General features: G+C 46.0%; 1 protein-coding gene across 3 annotated transcripts in view; it reads right to left on the bottom strand.

The window, feature by feature from the left end:
• The window catches only part of Aff1 (ALF transcription elongation factor 1), a 170,808-nt gene that overhangs the window by 44,053 nt on the left and 105,384 nt on the right, over positions 1 to 21,371 (bottom strand). For 2 of the 3 annotated variants that reach the window (XM_052735556.1, XM_052735559.1), the window contains one exon: positions 1,783 to 1,827. In XM_052735556.1, the coding sequence (XP_052591516.1) occupies positions 1,783 to 1,827 (45 nt within the window). The remainder of the gene's footprint in view (positions 1 to 1,782; positions 1,828 to 21,371) is intronic. The other variant, XM_052735558.1, reaches the window with a different exon arrangement.

The following is a 21,371-nucleotide window of genomic DNA, read 5'->3' as shown; positions in this document are numbered from 1 at the left end:
TCAAGCATTCCCAGTACTTGAGTGCATTAAAGTGGCACTGGGAGAAGGTGGATGCTTTTACTAGTGCCCAGTACTATAACACTATCATCCCTGAAGAAAGGATTCAGTTTGTCTTCAACTAACAAATATCAAAATCTAACAAGAAAGCTGGACAGTGGTGGTGCATGCTTTTAATCCCAGCACTCGGGAGGCAGAGGAAGGCCCATCCTCTCAGTGGCTTTTGGGTAAATACAGAACAGACCACAAACTGCTTCAGAGAATTTATAATTAAGACACTATTTTTTTTTAGTTGATAAATGGAGCATTTTAGGACCACGAGAGGTAAAGGCTGATACCAAAACCTGAGCAAGGTAATTAGTTAAATATTCACCGTCCTTGCTAGTTGGCAAGAACATCAGCCTTTAGCATTTCAAAACAGGCCTCTGCAGAGTAACAGAAAAGCCCCAAGGACAAAAGGATGAACACTGGTGCAAGACAGAGATGATGCCAGTACACTTCGGATATCTGCCCAAATACCTTTTGTAAAGGATAGATAGATAGATAGATAGATAGATAGATAGATAGATAAGTAAATACTCACAAATAAAAAAAATAACCAATATCCTTACTTGCTGGCTTCAAACAGTAGCATTGGTTAGTATTTTTTTAATGAAGGTTGTGGATTCAAAGTATATTTGGGGGTAAATATGTATTTTAGAGGGAAAAAATGAACAGTAGAGAAAGAAATATATAGATCAGAACTTCAAAAAAAAAATCAAACTTTATAAAAAGAGACACAAGAACATTAAGACCAACAGAAGCAAGTGATAAGCCAGAGAGAGAGAGTAAGAAGCATATAAACCCCCTAATTACTACAATTACTCTATACAAGCAATACATTAAGCTCTGAATTCCTAGGAATTCAAGGCAAACTGGGTCACATGACAGTTTATTCAGTTCTCTGACTTGACGAAGTTCAAGAGAAAAATCTAGTAGGATTTTTTTGTTTTGTTTTGTTTAAGGAATACATCGTTCTAGTGCAAGAAAATCAGAGCAAGTGGGTAATGTGGATACAGGACATAGGAGATAGAATACAGGAAGAGATAGGAGAGGTGATACACATATGGTGATCCATTTACAGAAGTAAGGCATTCACAGAACTCACAATAAGCAAAGAAAAACAAACAAAAAGAACCCAGTAAGGAAGTCTAAATATGATCATTCCTTTCTCCCTCCCTCCCTCCCTCCCTGCTCCGTGTGTGTGTGTGTGTGTGTGTGTGTGTGTGTGTGTGTGTGTGTGTGTGTGTGTGTGTGTGTAAGAGAGGCACACAGGATCTCACTAGGTAGCCTTGGCTGGTCTGAAACTTACAGAGATCATCTGTCTTTCTCTGCTGTGGAGTGCTGGGAATAAAAAAGCATACACCACCACACTCAGCTCTTTAAAGTTTCAAAATCTCATTAAAGAGGCCATGCGCACCAGGTTTCTCTGTCTAAAAAGTGAGAATCAGGATATGGGGCTATTTAAGCCTGGTGTCCCCCATGCTACACCCACATAAGGTGTTTCTTCTCTGGGAAGTGAGCACCCGTCATCCGTGGCTATGGACAAGCAGAAAACTTGAGAAATTTGTAAAACTCTGATTCAAACTTCTTGCAGTTTGTAAACTTCATCTTGGCAAGTAAAATCTGGTAGAGACCTGAATAATGTTCCGTGTTGGAATGGCACTGCTCAGGAAACTGAGATCACATGAGCATCTGTCTGGTTCAGGATTTCTTCCAATGACACACGGTTAATTATGAACTCACCTTCAGAATCTCTTCAACACAGTGAACTTCATTGGAGAGTGTCTGCTGCAAAGGAAAGGAAGGAAAGCTCATTTAAAAAGCTGGATGGTGGGAGCGGTGATCGTGGTGGGTCCGGGTGTGGATGAGCACAGGTAGGCTCGCCTCAGGACCCACCCTGTACCATCAAAGCACTAGTAACCGCATTATGGAAGAAAGAGTCACCGAGTTCATCGTGGGGAAGAGCAGGAAAGCTGGCGGCACACACGCACCCACACCCAACTAAAATGTGTCTCTGAAACATTGTGTGTAAGTGCCCTGCTAAAGAAGGAAGAAGGGGGAAGGAAGGCATGCTGGAGAGAAGGGAGGGAGGGAGGAACTTGGTGAATCTAAGAGGACACAGGATGTAACAGAAATGGAGGCAAAAGATGGAAGCAGGCAACACAGCTGGTTAACTTCCGACACCATCCAGTGATAAGCCATGCTAAAAGAACACAGACACGGAGATAGATCATCTCAACATGACTGCAGCCACAGTGGAGGCCAGAGGCCGGTCACGGATAGGTCTTCATTACAGTTTTCTAAAACTCAGCTCTTCATTACAGTTTTCTAAAACTCATTTTGTTTAAAGATTTCTCTGTCTCTGTCTCTCTCTCTCTGTGTCTGTCTGTGTGTGTCTGTATCTGTGTGTGTCTGTATGTGTGATATACGTAAGTACTCCCAGAGGCCGGAGGAGGATGTCAGAACCCCCAGTGCTGGAGTCACACAAGGTTGTAAGCTGCATGTCATGGGTGCTGGAAATTGAACTCAGGTCCTCTGGAAGATGGCTATGATCTCATAACTGCTGAGCCATCTCTCTAGCACCTAAACTACTCACTTTTTAATAACAGCTGAGTCTTATCTCACTTCCGCTGGAATTTTGCTCTACAGAAGCACACTCACACGTATGTACACATGCCTATATGTGCATAAAGGACAACAAACAGGGAGAGGACTTAGTGACTTTAGTGACTTGGAGCTAAGGTCCACTACTTAGGCTTCCTCTTCATCTTTAGCTAAACAGAAACAAGTATCACCATCACAGACAGCGCCGGGGAAACTCCAGTTTATGGTCTGTACGTCCTTTGTAAGTACAAAGGAAACAAAAAGGTTAAATCTAAAATAATTTCTCTACATTAGAAACATGGTACGCAGCCCACAAATCTGCAGCTTTCAATGGAACAGCCCCTTTTGTTCCGTGTCAATGCTGAGCCGCCATGCATACAGCGAGTACCATAATGCCCCGGGCCCTCGTATCTTTGCCACTCTCACGCAGGTGATGCTCTGGTCAGTGTGCCACCTCACAGGTAACAGGCAGATGCAGAGCGGTCTTACCTTGGTCTCCGCCACAACTTAAAAGTGCACTATAGCCGGGCGGTGGTGGTGCACACCTTTAATCCCAGCACTCAGGAGGCAGAGCCAGGTGGATCTCTGTGAGTTCGAGGCCAGCCTGGTCTATAGAGCAAGATCCAGGACAGGCACCAAAACTACACAGGGAAACCCTGTCTCGAGAAACCAAAAAGTGTACTATACTGTAACATTGGTTACTAACTCACAATTGAGGTTTATTAATCCACCCTTTTGTCTTGGTCTAACTAAAAACAATAAAAAGAAAAAAGGGTACAACTTTTGCATCATGCTGTAATTGAGTCTAATAGTCAGGTCAAAATTAAAATGCAATGGGATCTGCCTTGGTACATGTTCAAAACAAGTAAATACCCTGATGGTGGTAATTCTGTAGACATTTTTGGAGCCTGTCATTTCTGAGTCATGGCCAAGAAGTTCAGAGCTATGCCCAGAGACAGTTAAGGAAACCCTACCCTACTGCATCCATCAACCTCATCCCTAGACATTCTGCAGGTCAAAACTAGCTTTTAGTTTCCAAAAACCATCAAAAGATGTCAAAAACCTGGACCAAATGATAGTGCCATATTTTAGGATAAATGTCAGATCCAAAAAAATGGTGTTTTCACCTGGGCATAAAATATGACTATATGCTGATTTCAATGACTGACAGCCGGGATTAGAGAAGTCACCATCAGAAGTGAAGTGAATGGCACAGAGACTGGGACTCCTAGGTCTCAGGACAATAGTCCCCTCCCCCTGCCTGGGGCAAGGATGCAAGTGGGAATTCAGTCAAAGTGGCTGGCAATTAGTGGAAATGGAAAATCATGCTGTGATGAGGACCCACAAAAGAGCTTGCCCATTCTTTCCAAGACACAGAATGAGGTGGGAAGTAACCCTCCAAGGTGTGTTTTCCTTAGAGGTAATTTCATGCCTACAAAGTGCTAAAAGGGGCCTCACAACCTCTTGTTCTGCTTCCTGGGGACAGCATTTGACTCCTGGGCTCTCTCCTACCCATATCCCCATGTTCACACACCCTGAACTGCTGCAGAGAAGGTTAGTGCCCTTTCTTACTAGCCCTCCTACATGCACCGGGCTACCTTGGAACCTACATTTAAAAGGACTGGTGAGACTGCTCGGTGCGTAGAGGTATGAAGCCCGATGACCTGAGTTCGATCCCCACAAGCCACAACAGTAGAAGGAGAGAACCAAATCCCACTAGCTTTCTTCTGGCCTCTGCCCGTGTGCCATGCCATATGCACGCATGTGCACACCTAAACAAATAACTGCGAAACACAAATAAAAGAAGCTATGAGAGCTCTAATCTATCAGATGTTCCGCCTCGCCTCTTCTCTCCCCCAAAGTAGAGCCAAGTCAGAGAACCAGGTCCTTCTGTAGCGTAAGAACAGGCTGCCTCATGAAATAAAGTACAGCTCGGCACCTCAGAGTCTGCCACCGAAAGGAAACCTCCCAAAAAGGGAGGAGATTTTGAGCAAACCCGTGTGCTAATCTGGCTCTTAAAATCCACATCCTCCTGCAGGGCTCAGGCTCTGTACTGCCCTTCCTGCTGAGCAGAACCAGGCTCTCCTGGCAGTTCTTGCCAAAGAATGAACAACCAGTCCTGGCTAGCCAGCTGAAACTCAATGGCAGGTTTTTAAAAAGATTTCTTACGGAACACAAGATAATAAAACACAACACCAAAATCAATAACTGATCATCAAGAAGAGCAGGGCTTTCCCTAAGGGTACCAAGTCTGACTCAGTCCCAGCTCTGACTGTTGTCTCTGTACTCAGTGTCCGCGTTCCTGGAGGAGGTGTGCCACCAGGACTCCTACACATACTCAGCGTCCACATTCCTGGAGACGGTGTGCCCCACCAGGACTCCCACACACACTCAGTGTCCACGCTCCTGGAGGAGGTGTGCCCTACCAGGACTCCTGCACACACTCAGTGTCCACACTCCTGGAGGAGGTGTGCCACTATGGCTCCCGCGGTCTCTGCTGTCACACGTGGATTCTATAGAGACCGATGCTCCAGCAGGCTCACTTCCCCACTGGGGTAGGCATGGCCTTAAGCCAAGAACAACAGCCCTACTCAATTAAGCAGAGAATATAGCAGCTACTTATGGAGGGCATATTATACTTGGCACTGCATTAAACTCTTAAACATACTATAATTCCCTCCAATTGAACCATTGATTATAAAATTGATCACTAGGCTTGGCATGGAGAAATCAGTCCACTAAATGCATCCATCAGCCCCAAGATATACATCCCTATTACCAAAAAAACCCTTAAGATCAATTAAAATGTCTCAGGGTTGGTGTGCAATATCCAGTTTCATTCTCCTATCAGCCACTGTGGTAGGCAGGCAGTTTTCACAGCAGGCAGACTAAAATTGTGTGTCACACAAGGTCACACGAAAGCTCTGAAACAGCTGAGCCGAGCTTCAAGATTCCGTCAAACTGGCTTTCCAAAGACTGACTGTGCCTGAGACAAACACTCCTGGGAGACCTGGGTTTCTGTTTTATGCATGATCAAGACCATTAAAGAACATGTTTCTTCATTCCCTTCTCTCTACAAGCAGCAAAGCTCAGTTTGGGGGTTCACATTTCACTGCCTCTCACTACTACATCATGCAAGTGCTTCAGACTAAAAAAAGCAGAATTCTGGCCACAGTCTGATCTCTGGCCTCCTAGACACCAAAATGAAGAGCACTTACAGGTCTCCTGAACTTGGTTTCGCTAAGCTAAGAGGAAGTGAGCAGAAGAAACACTCGCCACCAAGACTGGAGGCTCCTGCCATGCTCAGTTTGGCATCAAGTTCCAACGGAACCGCATTTTTTTTTTTTTATAGAATGATCCTATTTTCATTAAGGCTTACCAGGAAATGGGGCCACAGAGGGTGGACACTGAAGAGGAGAGCCAAAAGATCCCAGCTTCTCTAGGGTGGCTTTGCTCACGACCTGCTCAGTGATCTTGGATAAAATCCAACCTCTTAGGACTATTTCCTTATTGTGATAGAGGAGAATATTACCACATCTAACCACTTCACAGGAGTGGTGTGAGGTCAAGTGTATTCCCATGGGACTTTAAAAGCAGGCAAAAGGAATCAACCTGAGGGGTGCCCAGCGCCAACATCAATTAGTGATTGTGTCGGAAGAACTTCTACCCAGCTCTTCCTAGCAGCCTTTCTTCCTGCCCTTTGGGTTGCGATCTACGGCTTCCCTACCCCACTATCTCAGTGAGTGGGGTGTCCCTGGCTGGAATACTCTTCCCGTTCCCGCCACCTGCTCAACCGACCCTCAGGGACAGAGAAAACATACCCGGCTGCTCCCCTTTGCCCAGGTTGCCAAGGAGTTCCGGAGGCACACTCTGCTACAGAGGACTCCCCCAGAGCAGCCTACTGTATCACTGTGCCCCCGCCCAAACTCATCTATACTCCACCATGTTAATGCATCTGCTTCTTCTAGGCTACAAGTTCTCTGAAAGCAGGGGCCAGCTACCCGACCCCCACCCCAGACTCGACCACACACCACTTGCTACATAAATGCCACCAACAGCATGTGCTGGTGTTTCCATTCTGATTTCTGGGGCTGGAGACATGACTTGGTGGTTATGAGCACATGCTGTTTCTCCAGAGGACCTGGGTAGGAAGGACCTCCCACCACCCACATCCACAGCTCCAGTTCCAGAGGAGCCCATGGCCTCTTCTGGCCTCCATGGCCACCAGGCATGCACAGGACACACAAACACACATGCAGGCAAAACATCATACATACAATAGAAAAATTTAAAAATGAAATAAATTTTAAACACGAGGGCTTTGGAAACACGGTAGGTGCCGTGGGCTGTTTGAATTAGAAATCAACACCTGAGCTAACTGTGTAGAAACAAGCCTACGAAGGGCGTGGAGCAAACCATCTGTCCCCGTTTCTCCTCAGAAACACGCAAAGTACTAAATTAAGAAAAGAAAAAAAAGTTCCCAGATTGGATTGGCAACCAGCCAAAGGACTGACACTACCTCACCTATGCCACAGGTCATGGGCAGAGGGGGCGGAGAGCTCAGAACTCCAGCATCAGCTTGGCAATGGCTCCCACAAAGGGGCCTGGAGAGAGGAGGGAGGGAGAGTGTGTGTGCGCTCACCGTGCAGGAGCACGCGTGTGTGTTCACCGTGCAGGAGCACGCGGAGGCCCGGGTTGACGGTGGGTGTCTTCCCACACGGCTCTCACCAAACCTGGCGCTTCCAGTCTAGATGAGGCCGGCTGGTGAGGCAGGCCCTAGGATCTGCCCGGCTCTGCCCCTCCGCCCCCAAGCTGCAGGAGTCACAGCCCTGCGGCATCCAGGCCCGGCCCAGCTTTCACATGGGTTCTGGGGAGCCAAACTCAGGTCCCCACGCTTCCATAGCAAGCATTACCTCCAGGCCATCTCCTCAGCCCCAAGCGGCCGAATTCTGAGGGTGTGTGTTCTCTGACGTATAGCACGGATACCCGTGTGTTCCAAATACCACGCTGACAAGGTTTCAGGTCAATGTGCAAACAACTGACGTCTCTGACGAATAAAATCACGGCACACAGTCTCCTCTAAAGACATACCACGTAACTAGGCCGAGGACAAGGAAGTCTGATGAGGGAATGTCCCAGCTATATCAAGTAGAAGAAAAATAAATGAGGTGCTGTGTCAGCATCTGCACAAATGGAAAAGTGTCAGAGGCTAGATCATGTGTTTAGAGTTGCCTGTTATGCTTAAAGTGCTGCTTGGAATAATGAACAAAAAGTAACAATTTTTTTCTACAAAAGAACTAGGTGGTCGGCAAACACAGCAGGGAAGATTTCAATTGTTCATCTCTAAACTTTTTGAAAAAAATTTTTAAACAATTTATTTTTATTTTATGCGCATTGGTGTCTTGCCTGCATATATGTCTGTGTGAGGGCCTCGGATCCCCTGGAACTGGAGTTACAGACAGTTATGAGCTGCCAGGTGGGTGCTGGGAATTGAACCCAGGTCCTCTAGGAGAACAGTCAGTGTTCTTATCCACTGAGCCATCTCTCCAACCCCACTCCTCTTTTTTCTTTTTTTGAGGCAGGGTTTTTCTGTGTCCTGGCTGTCCTGGAACTTGCTCTGTAGACCAGGCTGGGCTCTGACTCAGAGATCTGCCTGCCTCTGCCTCCCGAGTGCTGGGGTAAAGGCGTGTGCTGCCACTGCCCAGATTCTCTTTGAAACTTTTAAATCCTAAACCACTAAATCTATCACTTGGCTATGGCGGAAAAAACAAAAACAAAAAACAACCAACAAATAGCCGGGTCGGGGGTTGGGGATGGGGTGGGGGGTGGCGCATGCCTTTAATCCCAACAGGCAGGAGGGTGGATCTGAGTTCAAGGCCAGCCTGATCAGCAGAGTAAGTTCCAGGACAGCCAGGGCAACACAGAGAAACCCTGTCTCAAAAAAAAAAAAAAAAAAAACAACTCACAAACATTAGATTGAAATAAAAAAAGATGAAAACTCCTGGAAATCCTGCCACCTGTCTTCAGCTCCTGGACCTTTATAAACCTCCTCTATGGAGCTGTCCTTCTCCTGTCTCAGGGGTAGGTGTGTGTGTGTGTGTGTGTGTGTGTGTGTGTGTGTCCTCAGCAGTGCCTGCCCATCGAACCCTACTCACCACACAGAGCACAGCACTGAATTGCTGCCTACAGACTGGCAGCCACCTTCCCAGCGTGGACATGATGCATACGGAACAGGGCCCAGGCCTGCTCTCACTTCCCAAAGGAAACCAGAAAGTCCTTGAGAGAAAGGCAATTTTTGGCTCCCTTTCTAGCAGTTAAACTGAAGTACTGAACAAGGGACCAAGCTTGCTTCTTGTGTGAGGACCTCAGCTGGGCTTTTCAGAACCCTCCATAAGGGTGGGCCCAGTAACACACATCTGTAACCCTGGGGCTCCCGAGGCAAGACAGGATGTGGTGACAGGCGAATCTGTGGAAAAACATGAGGTCAAGCTAGCCTGGCACACACAGATAAAAACAGAGAGACCACATGTTAAGGTAGAGGCTGTGCTCTGACATATGGCCCCGAGGCACAGGCTTGCTCCAAGTGCATACGTACATGCTGGTGCACACATGCCTATCACACACACTAAACATATGAACTAGTAAATAAGTACTGAATGTACATATGTGTGAAATACACAAAGCCTGGAAAGAGTGTTACGAGGAAGAAATAAAACAGTGCGTGTTAAAATCTGTGCCACACAAATAAATAGATGCAATTATATGAAGATACCATAATCATCACTTCTAAGAAAGATTAGAGTCGGAAACCAAAAGGCCTGACTGAACAAGGCCTGACATAATGTTAATTGTACTCTGTGAATAAGCAGTAAATCACCTAAATCGGCTCCAAGAACACCGCCTGGGTGTGCCTGCTTCAGCTGGAAGGCGTTATGGCCCTACATTCCCTGGGCAACTGTCCGTATGTCAATCTCTATACACCAAACTTTAGGATAAGAGTTTCTGAGGCTTCTAGAGGGATGCGTGGGCACACATATAGGCCCATTAAAAACAATAGCCACAACACATGTGCACACGTACACACACAAACCCAAGGGTGCTTAAGGCTATTAATGAAAGAGAATTACTAAATAAGGCACCCTAAACAGTTTTCTTTAATTGAAAGTATGCTATGCAAGTTGCATTTAACTGTTAAACTCTTCCTTTAAAGATTATTTATTGGGCTGGAAAGACGGATCAGCTGTGATGAGCAAGGACTGCTCTTGAAGAGGACCCAAAGTCACCTACATGGAATGGCTCACATCTCTCTCCATGGGCACTGCTCAGGTAGAGACACCAACACTCACATCATTTTAAAAACATATTTTTTACTGAAGATTATTAAACATGTTTCATCTCCCTAAAAAATGTCCCCAAAAAGTGGACAGTTTTTTTGTGTTTTTTTTTTAAACTTACATTTGTTTGTGTACATGTGTATGCATGTAGCTGTGTGGATGCATACAAATGTGTGTATGTATGAGTCAGAGGGCAATTTACAGGCACGGGCTCTCTCCTTCCACAATACGGATCCCTGAGATTGAACTCGGATCATCGGGCTTGGTGGCAGGTATCTCTGCTCACTGAGCCATCTTATTGGCCCCTAAATAGTAAGAAGTTTTTTTTTTTTTTAAACGGGTTGTTTCGAGTTTTTTTGATGCTAGGGATTGAAGTATGCTAAGCACACATTCAACCACTGAGCTACATCCACAGGAGCCCTAGATCAGTGGTAAGAAATGAAAACCACTGGTAAGAAGTGATTTGTGCACACACAAAATCATTCATGTCCCTAAACACCTCTTTGTAGCATCCGACTGCATGCCAGACACAGAGATTAGCACACATCTCATTAGACAGCACTTGCAGAAATCTTTCCGGTTCTCCAAACAACTTTTTAGAAGGAAGATGCATACAAGAGTGTAAGTATGGTGAAGAGGTACCGTGGAGGTACAGGTCTGCGATGCCAGCCAGCTCCCAGGAGGCCCAGGCCAATCTTCAACTACACAGCGAGACAAAGGACGAAGAGGAACCCACAGGTGTTCACTTCCCAACAAAACCTGCTACGGGAGACCACACAGCCTCCCTGGGGGAGAATCTGGAGGAGGAGGAGGAGGAGGAGGAGGAGGAGGAGGAGGAGGAGGAGGAGGAAACAACACTTCTGCTCTTCTCTCGAAGTTTTCCCTCACGTTCAGCTCTGCATCGTAATCAAGGTGTTCTCATCGGTCTCCTCCAAGCAGCATGCTCGGGTGGGGTAAAGGCAGGGTCTGTGCAGGAGATCAAAAGACCCCACAGCTACAGGGTGGCAGAGAATGCCCTCAGTCTGTCTGCACTGGAGCCCACTTCAGTCAGGAAATGACAGCCCACAGCCAGACTTGTTTAAGGTACACTTTTAGGGAAACTGCTCCTCCAGCCACAAACCATGTCATCCCTCTGACTTTGAAACTAAAACAAACGTGGGCTAAAAATGGGGGGAAGGGTAAAAAACAAAACACGGAAACTTTTATAAACCCTTCCAGGAAGCAGCCCTTCCAGGAACCAGTAAGAGGAATTAGACAATTCTGTGTTCCTTCCCAGGCCGCCATTTCATCACATGACAGAAGCGTTTGTTTTCACTGATGTCATAGAGAGGGTTCATCTTCCTAAAACACATGAAAATAGCGTAAAAATCTCAGTCTGAATTAACTGAACTTTTCCATCCTGGAAATTCTGTTTAGAGTTTTGTTAAGAGAAAGCAACACTGGCAATTCTGAAACTCGGGATTCTGATTCTCGCTGTCTGGATTCAATAAACAAAAGCAAATCAAGTAGTGAATAGCTGTTCTCTCCATATAGAACTGTAAACATTAACCTGACACAAATATGCTAATAATATGGGGCCGTGGCAAAAGTGCCACCACCCCAACTTCTGGCGCCCTTCCTTCTCACGGGATTCTGAGTTCCTTGGTGTTTGGTAGCATTTTCAGCGAAGCCAACGAAATAGTACTGACTAGTGTTTGATGCATCTGTACCAGCTGGTCAAGTAACCTCTCAGGACAAAGTGAGGAACGTGTTAAACGTCACTCAGAAGTGGTGCCTGGGTGAACAGTCAAGCAACAGCACCATCACCACCCCACCATTAGAGAGCATTGTCTAGCCTCACTTTTCAGCTTCCTGACTGACTGTGAATTATCGCCATTCGCCACGTAGTGTGGGGAGCTGAGATCCCCAAGGGAGTGAGCCTGTAAAACACTGGACTTTTGATGAGAGATCACATGAGGCCCCGTGAAGCCCATTGTGGGTACAGCAACCATGAATGATTTAGTGAGGATGGCTAACGAGGCACTGAAGGGTGGAAAAAAAAAAACCCAAATCACCACAGAGAACAAGTCTAGACACCTCACTGCAGTGACTAAAAAGAAAAAAAGAAAAAAAGACACGTTCTTTTAAATGGCCTAAAAAACTATATGATCGGTTTCTCCTTCTGAAACCCAATTCTACTTCCGAAGGTGCCGTCGGAATGTGTGCGTGAGAGACTGCTTTGAGTGTGAACATAAATTGGGCAAAGATGGGTACTTCTTCAAGTAGAGCGTGTCACTGCAAGGAGTTATGAACTCACAATTGGATGGGTTGTCATTGTGTGCTCTACACGACCTCTGTGCTGCCCACATACATGTGCACAGGCACACATGCACAATCTGTCCCTCCTGCTGCTCCTGTCTGTCACAGATCATACTGACATACAGTTCTCATCTAAGACAACAGTACTATATTACTTTGTCAATCATGGGATGTTTACAAAGACTTAAACCTGCTCTTCTTTGTAAGTGTTCATGTCTGTCACATTTAAGTGGCACACGGTGTTTGGAAACGATGTTTAATTCTGAGTTTCATGGGTGCTTTTTTTGTTGTTTGTTTTTTTTAATAGCTAAGTAGAAGCTGAGGCTATGGAGGTATCTAAATGAAAGGGACTGGGTGGGACTTTCAGCCAGTTTCTGGAGGAGGTTGAAAGAAGCTGAAGTCATAGGAACGAGATAAACCATTTAATCCAAGCCTTGTCAGGACGAACGCAGAGGTTTTATCCCGGGTTTACCATGGCAGTAATCACAACGTCTCCCCCAGGCTAGGTCTTGCTTCTCTGTCTCCTGGCGTCGATTATTTTCAAAAACAAAAACCAGAATCCAGCAGTGGGGGGAAGGAGGGGAAGAAAATTACTGCAGTGCTGGGCCAGAGGTATGAATACTGGGAGTAAACAAACAGCTTGAAACTCCGCTGGGGATTACAGATACTGTAACAAACACTGGAGGAGGAAGGAAGAGCCGGCCTTCACTTCCACATACTTAACAAGAAACAAATGAATCGGTACAGTATCGGAGAATCACCTTGGGAAAGTAGAACTTACTTATCACCGTGCACTAGACTAGCATGCACAAGACCCTCCCTGGGTGCAATCCCCAGCACCAGAAAAAGAAAAAGAGAGGGAAAAAAAAAAAAGGCTTTAACAAAGTGCTGTCGGAATTTTATAAGTGGTTATAAATCATTCGTTTAAGCCTAACAAGAGGTACCTAAATTTAAACTATGTTTTGCTTTTGTACAGTCTGTTTAAAACCAAATTCAAGTAGATGTGGCATGCAAGCCTGTGCCTACCGGTTTAACTGGAGACGAAGAACAGAGTGTGTGCAGTCCAGGCGGAGCTGGTTTACACAGCAAGGCTCTCCCTCTCTCAAAGAAGGGAGGAGAGGAGGATGGATGGATGGATGGATGGATGGATGGATGGACGGATGGATGGACGGACGGACGGACAGACAGACAGGTGGAGGAAATAAGGGAGGAATTTAGAAGAAACTTAGTCATCACACTGAATCCCAGAAAAGACTTAATCTTTTCCTGGCTTATCTTCATATATAAATGTGTCCTGGAAGGATAGGAAAACTGAGTAAGACTTCAGCAAAGGTCACCTGCTAGTCATTTACTGACCAATCAAAAATGAAAATATACTTTGTAGTAAAGTTCTGAATAAATACTTAATGTTCCTCAATCATACTTAATAAATACAGGAGCAAGGTAAAGGCCAGGTGTGGAATAGCATACGGGGATTGCCACAAGTTCAAGGTCATCTTTAGCTTCATAAGCAAGACCTTGTCTCAAAACAAACTTGTTTTAAACCAGCATTTAAAATGTGAGGGGGGGGGGAATTACCTTCAAAGTACTATAAATATTTTCTGATTGTAAGCTATTCACTACAATTTTAAAAACTAAGAAAAGAGGTTTGGCCCTATTTTGGAAGCATTCACCAGGCACTGGTTCCTTTCAAACCCATCTTCATCTCTTTCACATGCCTGCATCTGGCTGTCATCCATAGGATGTACACAGGGCCTGGGGCCCTCAGACTCAGGTCTCTAGAGCTCTTGACCCAGAAGGAGTCCGCCCTTACGGTGTTTAAGGGCACACACAAACAACCACATTAATCTCAGGTCCAAATATTCTTATATTTACTGCCTCTCATGATTATACCTGCTCCTTTTAGGCTTTCCCAAAATATAGGATCTAGAAGCCAGAGAAGAGAGACTATGGGAAACAAGAAAACCACACTAATAGTAACAACAAAGTAACTGCCTTTAGAAGATGAACTGCATCTCAGTTATATATGATCCAACAGTGGCCCCCTCCCGACACTGCCCGACCCCTGGCTCACAGCCCATGGGAACAGTAGGGGGGTGCGCTCACTTCCTCCCTGACATGGTAATTACATCACCAGCTAGGGGACAAGTGGGTTGTAACCTCTAAAAGACTTGCTTAAGGTCCTTTCAACCCAAATTTTTTAACTGATTTATAGTGATAAGCTCCATGCTAAAGGGCTCTATGCTATTCTATACTATAATGAACAGTACGATACTTAGAATGATGCTGCACTTTCAGATTGGCTCCTGAGCAGAGAGAGAAGCGTTTCAGCTAGTCTCTAAGAGTCATCTCCATGTCCAACAGTTGGTTTTGTAATGAAGACAGTGTCCACACAGACTTTTGTAGATAGAACAAAACAGCTAGAAAACTGGACTGAAGAACAAGAAAAGTGTCAGGTGGCGGGCGGTGTTTGCCTTGAATCCCAGCACTCAGCAGAGGCCAGCCTGCTCTACAGAGTTACAGGGCAGCCAGGGCTACACAGAGAACCCCTGTTTTGAAAAACCAAAATCAAACAAACCAGTAATTTGAGAATTCTCTCTCCCTTAAACTGTTTGATGGTCAATTCCAATACAGCTTGTGTGTGTGTGTGTGTGTGTGTGTGTGTGTGTGTGTGTGTGTGTGTGTGTGTGTGTGTGTGTGTGTGCGCGCGTGCGCATTTCAAGACAGGATTTCTCTGTGTTCTGGAACTCACTCTGTAGATCAGGCTGGCCTCCAGCTTACAGAGATCAGCCTGCCTCTGCCTCTCAAGTGCTGGGATTAAAGGCAGGTGCCACTACCACTTGGCAATACAGCTTAATCTTAAAGTAAACATGCTCTGTATTCTGAGAGAGAAAAAGGAGAAACTGGTATCTTTTCTTACTAGAATTTTTCATCAAATAAATTTATACTCCAGACACATACAGATTATGTGACCACAGACAATGTTAAAAAAAAAAACAACAAACAACCAAACAACCAACCAAAAACCCATCAGTGAGAAGCACAAAGCTAAAGGAACAATGAAGCTTATCTATACACCTGTCTGCACTGCAGTAAAAGTGTTCTGAAACATCCCTAGGCGTTGTGAAGGGCATTGCTGCTAGACCTTGAAACTTGTGGAGGCAGCTGGAGAGATGGCTCAGTGGTTAATAATGCATATTATTACAGCTGGGCAGTGGTGGCACACACCTTTGATCCCAGCACTTTGGAGGTAGAGGAAATCAGATCTCTGTGAGTTCGAGGCCAGCCTGGTCTACAGAGCGAATTCCAGGACAACCAGAACTGTTACATAGAGAAACCTTGCTGGGGCGGGGGATGGGAGGTGGGGCGATGCATAATGTTCTTGTAGGACCATAGTTCAAGTCCAGCACTCACATCAAGAGGCTCACAAATGCCTGTGACTCCTGCTCCAGCAGGATCTAACACCTCGGGCTTCTGTGGGCACCTGCTCTCATGTACGTGTGTGTGTGTGTGTGTGTGTGTGTGTGTGTGTGCGCGCGCGCGCGCGCGCGCGCGCGCGAGCACATGTACACACCCCTTAAAAAAGGTGCGTGATGTTCCCCAATCTTCTAAACTAGACTTGGATTCAACATATCTGCTGAAAAAATAAACAAAGGTGTAAGGTCTTAAAAGGGTAATGCATGTGCACAATTCATGTTTTGACTTTTAAATGATCAATATCTTCAATCTATATTTGCCAAATCATTCATAAATTCAGGACTAGTGCTTGAAAGGTATAGGAAAAAGTTATTAGTCATAGGGATTATTGAACATTTATGCTTTTTTTAATTGCCATAAATATATTATCAATATTCATGTATCCTGGCATGGTGATATAATCCTGCAAGCCCAACACTCGGGAGGCAGAGGCAGCAGAATGTTCAAGGCCTGCCTGAGCTACATAGTTAGACAATGTTTCAAAATACACCACAGTAAAAACAGGTCTGCACCTGCTACCACTACAGAACTATGGATAGGTATACTTTCTCTACTTTTGCGACTATTATTTTTAAGAAGGCAGGCTCCGGAGTCCACACAAACAGCCACACAAATCTCAAGAGGTAGCCAAGCCTCTGGTGACAGACAAAGAAACAGCAGCAGCCGCAGCCGCAGCCGCCGCCGCCTCTGGTTACCTATCAGGTGTGCACAACTGCAGAGGACCTGGGAGGCGCTGAATGCCTGTGGCTGCAAAGCTTATTTCCCTTGTTTATAGTCATGCACACAGAAGACTGAGGCGGGTTGCACTGATTGTTGCAGAGAAAAGGGGAGAAACAGACAAATAGGAGCTTCTTTTGAGATCTAGCCATCTCTTGCCTTATTCCACACCCCCATCTACTACTGTGGGGCAGTGGGGCACTTACCTCCCTGAGCATGTCTTAATGCCTTCCTACATGGCAAAAAAGCTTCCCTGTCTCAACACAGGCCCTGCCAGCCCTGCTGAATGCCACTAGGTCACTGCCGTTGGTGCTGGCGGCGGCAATGGCGGCCCTGACAAGGAAGAACTTCGCATGTCTTCCTGGTACAGAGCCATAAGAAGCAGAGTGCTCCCAGGCACAACTCCCCTGGCTCTGCTCCTAAAAAACGCTCTCTCAAGTACGGCGTTGCTTAGCAATGTTTGCCTTCCCCCTGTACATTTGAAATTGGCAACATCTGTCCCTTTGGCAATTTTGACTCGTGCAAAGCACCATGTGCAAAGTTCAAAAACATACAGCTTCACCCATGGGCAGCCCGCCCCTCCCCCCTTGCTCTGGCAAAACCAAGACTCCAAAATGGCTTACTTATTCTTTTTTCCGCTTTCAAGGAGAGGAGAAAGATCAGTGGGGTTCACAGCAGCTGATGGCACCTAAGCAAAATATTTAAGCCACCAGTGGGAGCTGCTATTAAACGCCACCTAATAAGTAGTGTGCCTGCACAATTACACCTGCGCACGTGTCTAAATAAAAACCTCATTTGGTTAGCAATTTCCTTGAGAACAAATTCTATCCTGTGGCGTTATGTGTGTATGGATAGGCAGGGGTCGCCAGCTAGATAAAAAGGCAGGTCCTGAAGCAAATGCAGCAACTTTCCTCCATCATTCTTCCCTTCTCTCCTCTTTCTCCTTTTACTTCTGAGTGGGAGGTCAAAGCTAAGGCCCTGCGCATGCTAGCCGAGGGCTCTGCCGCTGGGTTTACACACTGAATGGTGCTTTTCATATTCACGTTATACACAAGCACGATTAACAAGAAAGTGAACCCTCAAGTTAGAGATTTCAAGACAATCTGTCATCTAAGTCTTCTGTCACTAACAATGACGTCGTCCCTCAAAGTGCTGTAATCACATGCAATAAGACAAAATCCATCTAAAAAATAAAATGTGGGTGAAGTATCCTAATTCTTCATGTAATTTTACTTTTTATCTGGCACGCTGTATGTAGGTAGAACTGTAGATGATCTTGACAGACACCTGAGATTCCCAAGACTGATGCTGATGAGCAAGATTGTCTAACTGGAAATGAGTAATAAAAAAACGATAAAGTCTGCTAGGAATTGAACTGTGCTCTGTGCAGTTGACTCTGGCATATGAACATTTTTGTTCCTAGTTTAAAAAAAAATCAGGCTACAATTTCCTTTTTATCTTAAGCCAACCCAATTTTGACATATTAGGAGCAACTGTTTTCAAAACAATTCTGTTGGAACCAAGTTCTGGCTACAAAGGGTAGGCTGAGCTAATGCTCTCAAGGCTACCTGACACAGAGAAATAAAAACCTCCGAAGCCCAGAGGTGGTGGTGGTGGTGGTGGTGGTGGTGGTGGTGGTGGTGGTGATGCGCGCATTTAATCCCAGGAGTTGGAAGGCAGAGGTGGGCAGATCTCTGTGAGATGAGGTCAGACATAGTGAGTTCCAGGACAGCCAGGGCTCTTACACAAAGAAATCCTGTCTCAAAAAGCTTAAAGAAAACAAGGCCTCGGTGCTCTTCACTGCAACTGGAAATGTCCCTGAACTCCCATCATATGCTAAGCTTACACCTTACTTAACACATGCGTGATGAATCCGACACTCTAGGATCTGCTTCTCACCAAAGACCCTGGCCTGCTGCTTGATGGATGCAGACATAATCACCATGTGTTATGCTCCTTGTCCTTTGTAGGGAAACTGCAAGGAGAGTCTTGGGAATCTCAGGTGTCTGTCAAGGTCATCTACAGTTCTACCTACATACACTGATGCTGATGAGCAAGATTCTGGAAGTCATGCAAGCCTCCAGTGCTGGTTCTACCACAGACCAGGTATTAATTAAGTTCACTGCATGAAAATGTTGCTCCCAGAGTACATCCCTCAGTCTTACTATGCAGCCTTAGCTGACCTGAACTCGATATGCTGGTCTACAGTGGCCTCAGCCTCACACAAGTCTGTCTCTGCCTCCCAAATGAGGGGATTAAAGGCCTACATTGTACTCAGTTCCCCGCTTCCCCACACAGCGCCTCTAATTTAAGCAGTCACCATATCTGTAGTTTTGAGGATGCCATCATTATTCCTGTGTCCTTAGTATGCTCCTAATAGACTCTGAATGGACTTGTGTGGAGGAAGAAGCATTGTGATTTTGGAGGGTGGGATCCTGTGCTCTGGGGGATGAAGAGGAAGAAGCCAGGGCTGGGTGCTGTCCACCAGGCAAGTGCTGATAAACCCTAAAAGTTGGGCTGGGAATAACTGCAAAACATCTCTCAAGTCATGAACCGCACAAGAAAAGAGAAGGGAAAGGCTTCTGGTGAGGATCCCCAAGACTGAGATGGGAGCAAGGTAACACGTACTAAGGCCTCTTTCCTTCTGGCTGTTAAGACCAGTTATGACTCTGTAGCACATACTGGTCACAGGCTCACAGCTACCCTCCCCACCTCAGCCTCCAGAGTGCTGATTACAGGTGTGAGCCACCATGTCGAATAGGCCTCGCTTCATATGGTCTCCATGGCAACGGCACTGGAGTGCAAACGCCAGGATTTACTCACCCAGCTACTCGAATGTTATTTAAATTTTCTCTATTCTGAGGTTTCTGACCTAACTCCTACTCTTCAGGACAGTGGTTCTCAACTTTGTTAACGCCGCGACCCTTTAATACAGTTCCTTATGTTGCGGTGACCCCCAACCATAAACTTATTTTTGAGAACAGATGCTTTAAGACAAAAGCCATGATCAGTGCCAATTAACAAAAGAAGAACTAATTCCATAAGGAAGGGAAATAAAGCACAGGCTATAATACCCTGTTATGCAAATCATCTATACCCGTGATCACCTGCAGTGTGACTGACAGCCTACCCCACTACAGGAGGAGATCACTGAGTGTGTTCAGACTGCCTTCTGCTCCAACCTCCTTTGAGTCCTGTGGAAGTAACATCCTTCAGGACAAACCCACTGGCACAGTCAGAAATGAACATGGAACAGTTATTCACAAGAGGCTCTGTTCACTTGGTGCCAGTACAGAGCCTCCGTGGTCTGTCACCTTGCATGAACAGTGTAGGGCTTGGCAATTTTCTTCCCCCAGTAGCCTCTCTGCATAGGGACGATGAAAAAGTTGGCCAAGGCGATGGCCCCTTGGATGGCAGATCCTACTTCCTTGGAGCACTTAACACCAAGACCAACATGACCATTGTAGTCTCCAAGAGGGACAAAAGTTTTGACCCTGGTCCACAGGCCAACCCGAGTCTGCTTCTGCACTGGCATGGTCTTTAGAACCTCATCCTTTAGGGATGTGCCCAGACAAAAGTCAATAATCTCGAACTCCTTAACAGGCAGGGAAGGGAGAAAAGGTAGAGCTCCTCCAGGGACTTGACTGTCCTGTCCTGACCAGGGGGCCCAGCCTGGTGATGGGGATCCACTTCTTGTCTCCGGGTTTACTTTCATGAGTGCCCCCAGCCTCTACCACAACCACAACCCCTAAGGCTGCTGCAGAACCCTCCTCGGTTCCCTGGTCCTCCCGGCCCTGCGGCTGCACCTGAGTCATCCGCCATTTGGTGTCTCCAGGAGAAGACAGTGTCTACTCTAAGAGTTGATTACTGCTTTGCTGGGAATTCAATATGCTTCCAATTTCTAGTGAAAACACCAAAAACCAAGATTTCAATGTGGAGAATACTTTCATTTAGATGTTAGCAACTAAGCGCACTGCCCCGGAGAATGCTCCTCAGTGGGGCAGTGTCTGCAACGGTTGGCTTTGGTCCCTCTTCTCTCACAGTGGGGCAATGTGGACAACAGAGCCTAGAAGAGGTACTCATGTTGAAGACTCTCTTATTAACTACCCACAGACCCAATTTTTGATAAAGTACATTTTTCATTTTGTTCAAAGAGTTTTTGAAAGGCCCTTTGCCAAGGGGACAGGGCATGGGGTGGCCTTGCCCCATGAGTACTTTGGTCTCCTCCATGGTCTGTACATACTGCCTGACACATAGCTAGAATCATGAACCAAGTAAGCAAAACAGGCCACAATATGATCAGTCGTTTCGGATGAGCTGTGTGGGATGAATCTGGGAACTATGTAGGTGACCTGTAACATATAAGTCTCAGTGGGATTCAGAACAATGCACCAGTGTGCATTCCCTTTCCTGAGTCGCTGATTCACTAGAATCCCGAGTGAATGTAGCAGAGATAAAGGAAAAGGCTCCTATTTTACCTTAAAGTGAGGTCATTAATCTTCCTAGAAAATTAAGCCCAGGCTATAGGCAAGCATGTTCAGGGTCGGTAATTCTCAAGTTACTAGGACACCAACCAAGGGTAACTTTGTGGTGGGCAAGAGTGAGTGCCCTGTGGGAGCCCGTTCTTGGGTTCCTCGTGGCTTTACCCAGCAGGTCCGCATAGAGGATGATTAGACCACGGGCCTGAGTGCAGGTGTCTGAGATGGTCTGCACTTGGCTGTGCTGGGGGAGGAGGTCTTTTGCTCCACCCCTTGGCGTCTCTATAAAAACCCTGGGGCAGAGATAGTCGGGGCCCGTTGGAATAGGATCCAGGCCCTCTCGAGGCTATCCTTTATTTTCTATCTGTTTATCTCCGAGATATTCTCCGCAATAAATCCTTCTATCTAATATTTCCTGCTGCTC

The sequence above is a fragment of the Peromyscus californicus genome, unplaced genomic scaffold (genome assembly GCF_007827085.1).
Source record: "Peromyscus californicus insignis strain IS unplaced genomic scaffold, ASM782708v3 Scaffold_13__1_contigs__length_99412109, whole genome shotgun sequence".
NCBI lineage: Eukaryota > Metazoa > Chordata > Mammalia > Rodentia > Cricetidae > Peromyscus > Peromyscus californicus.
Note: the sequence above shows the minus strand (reverse complement) of the source record. Positions and strands in the feature narration are given on the sequence as shown.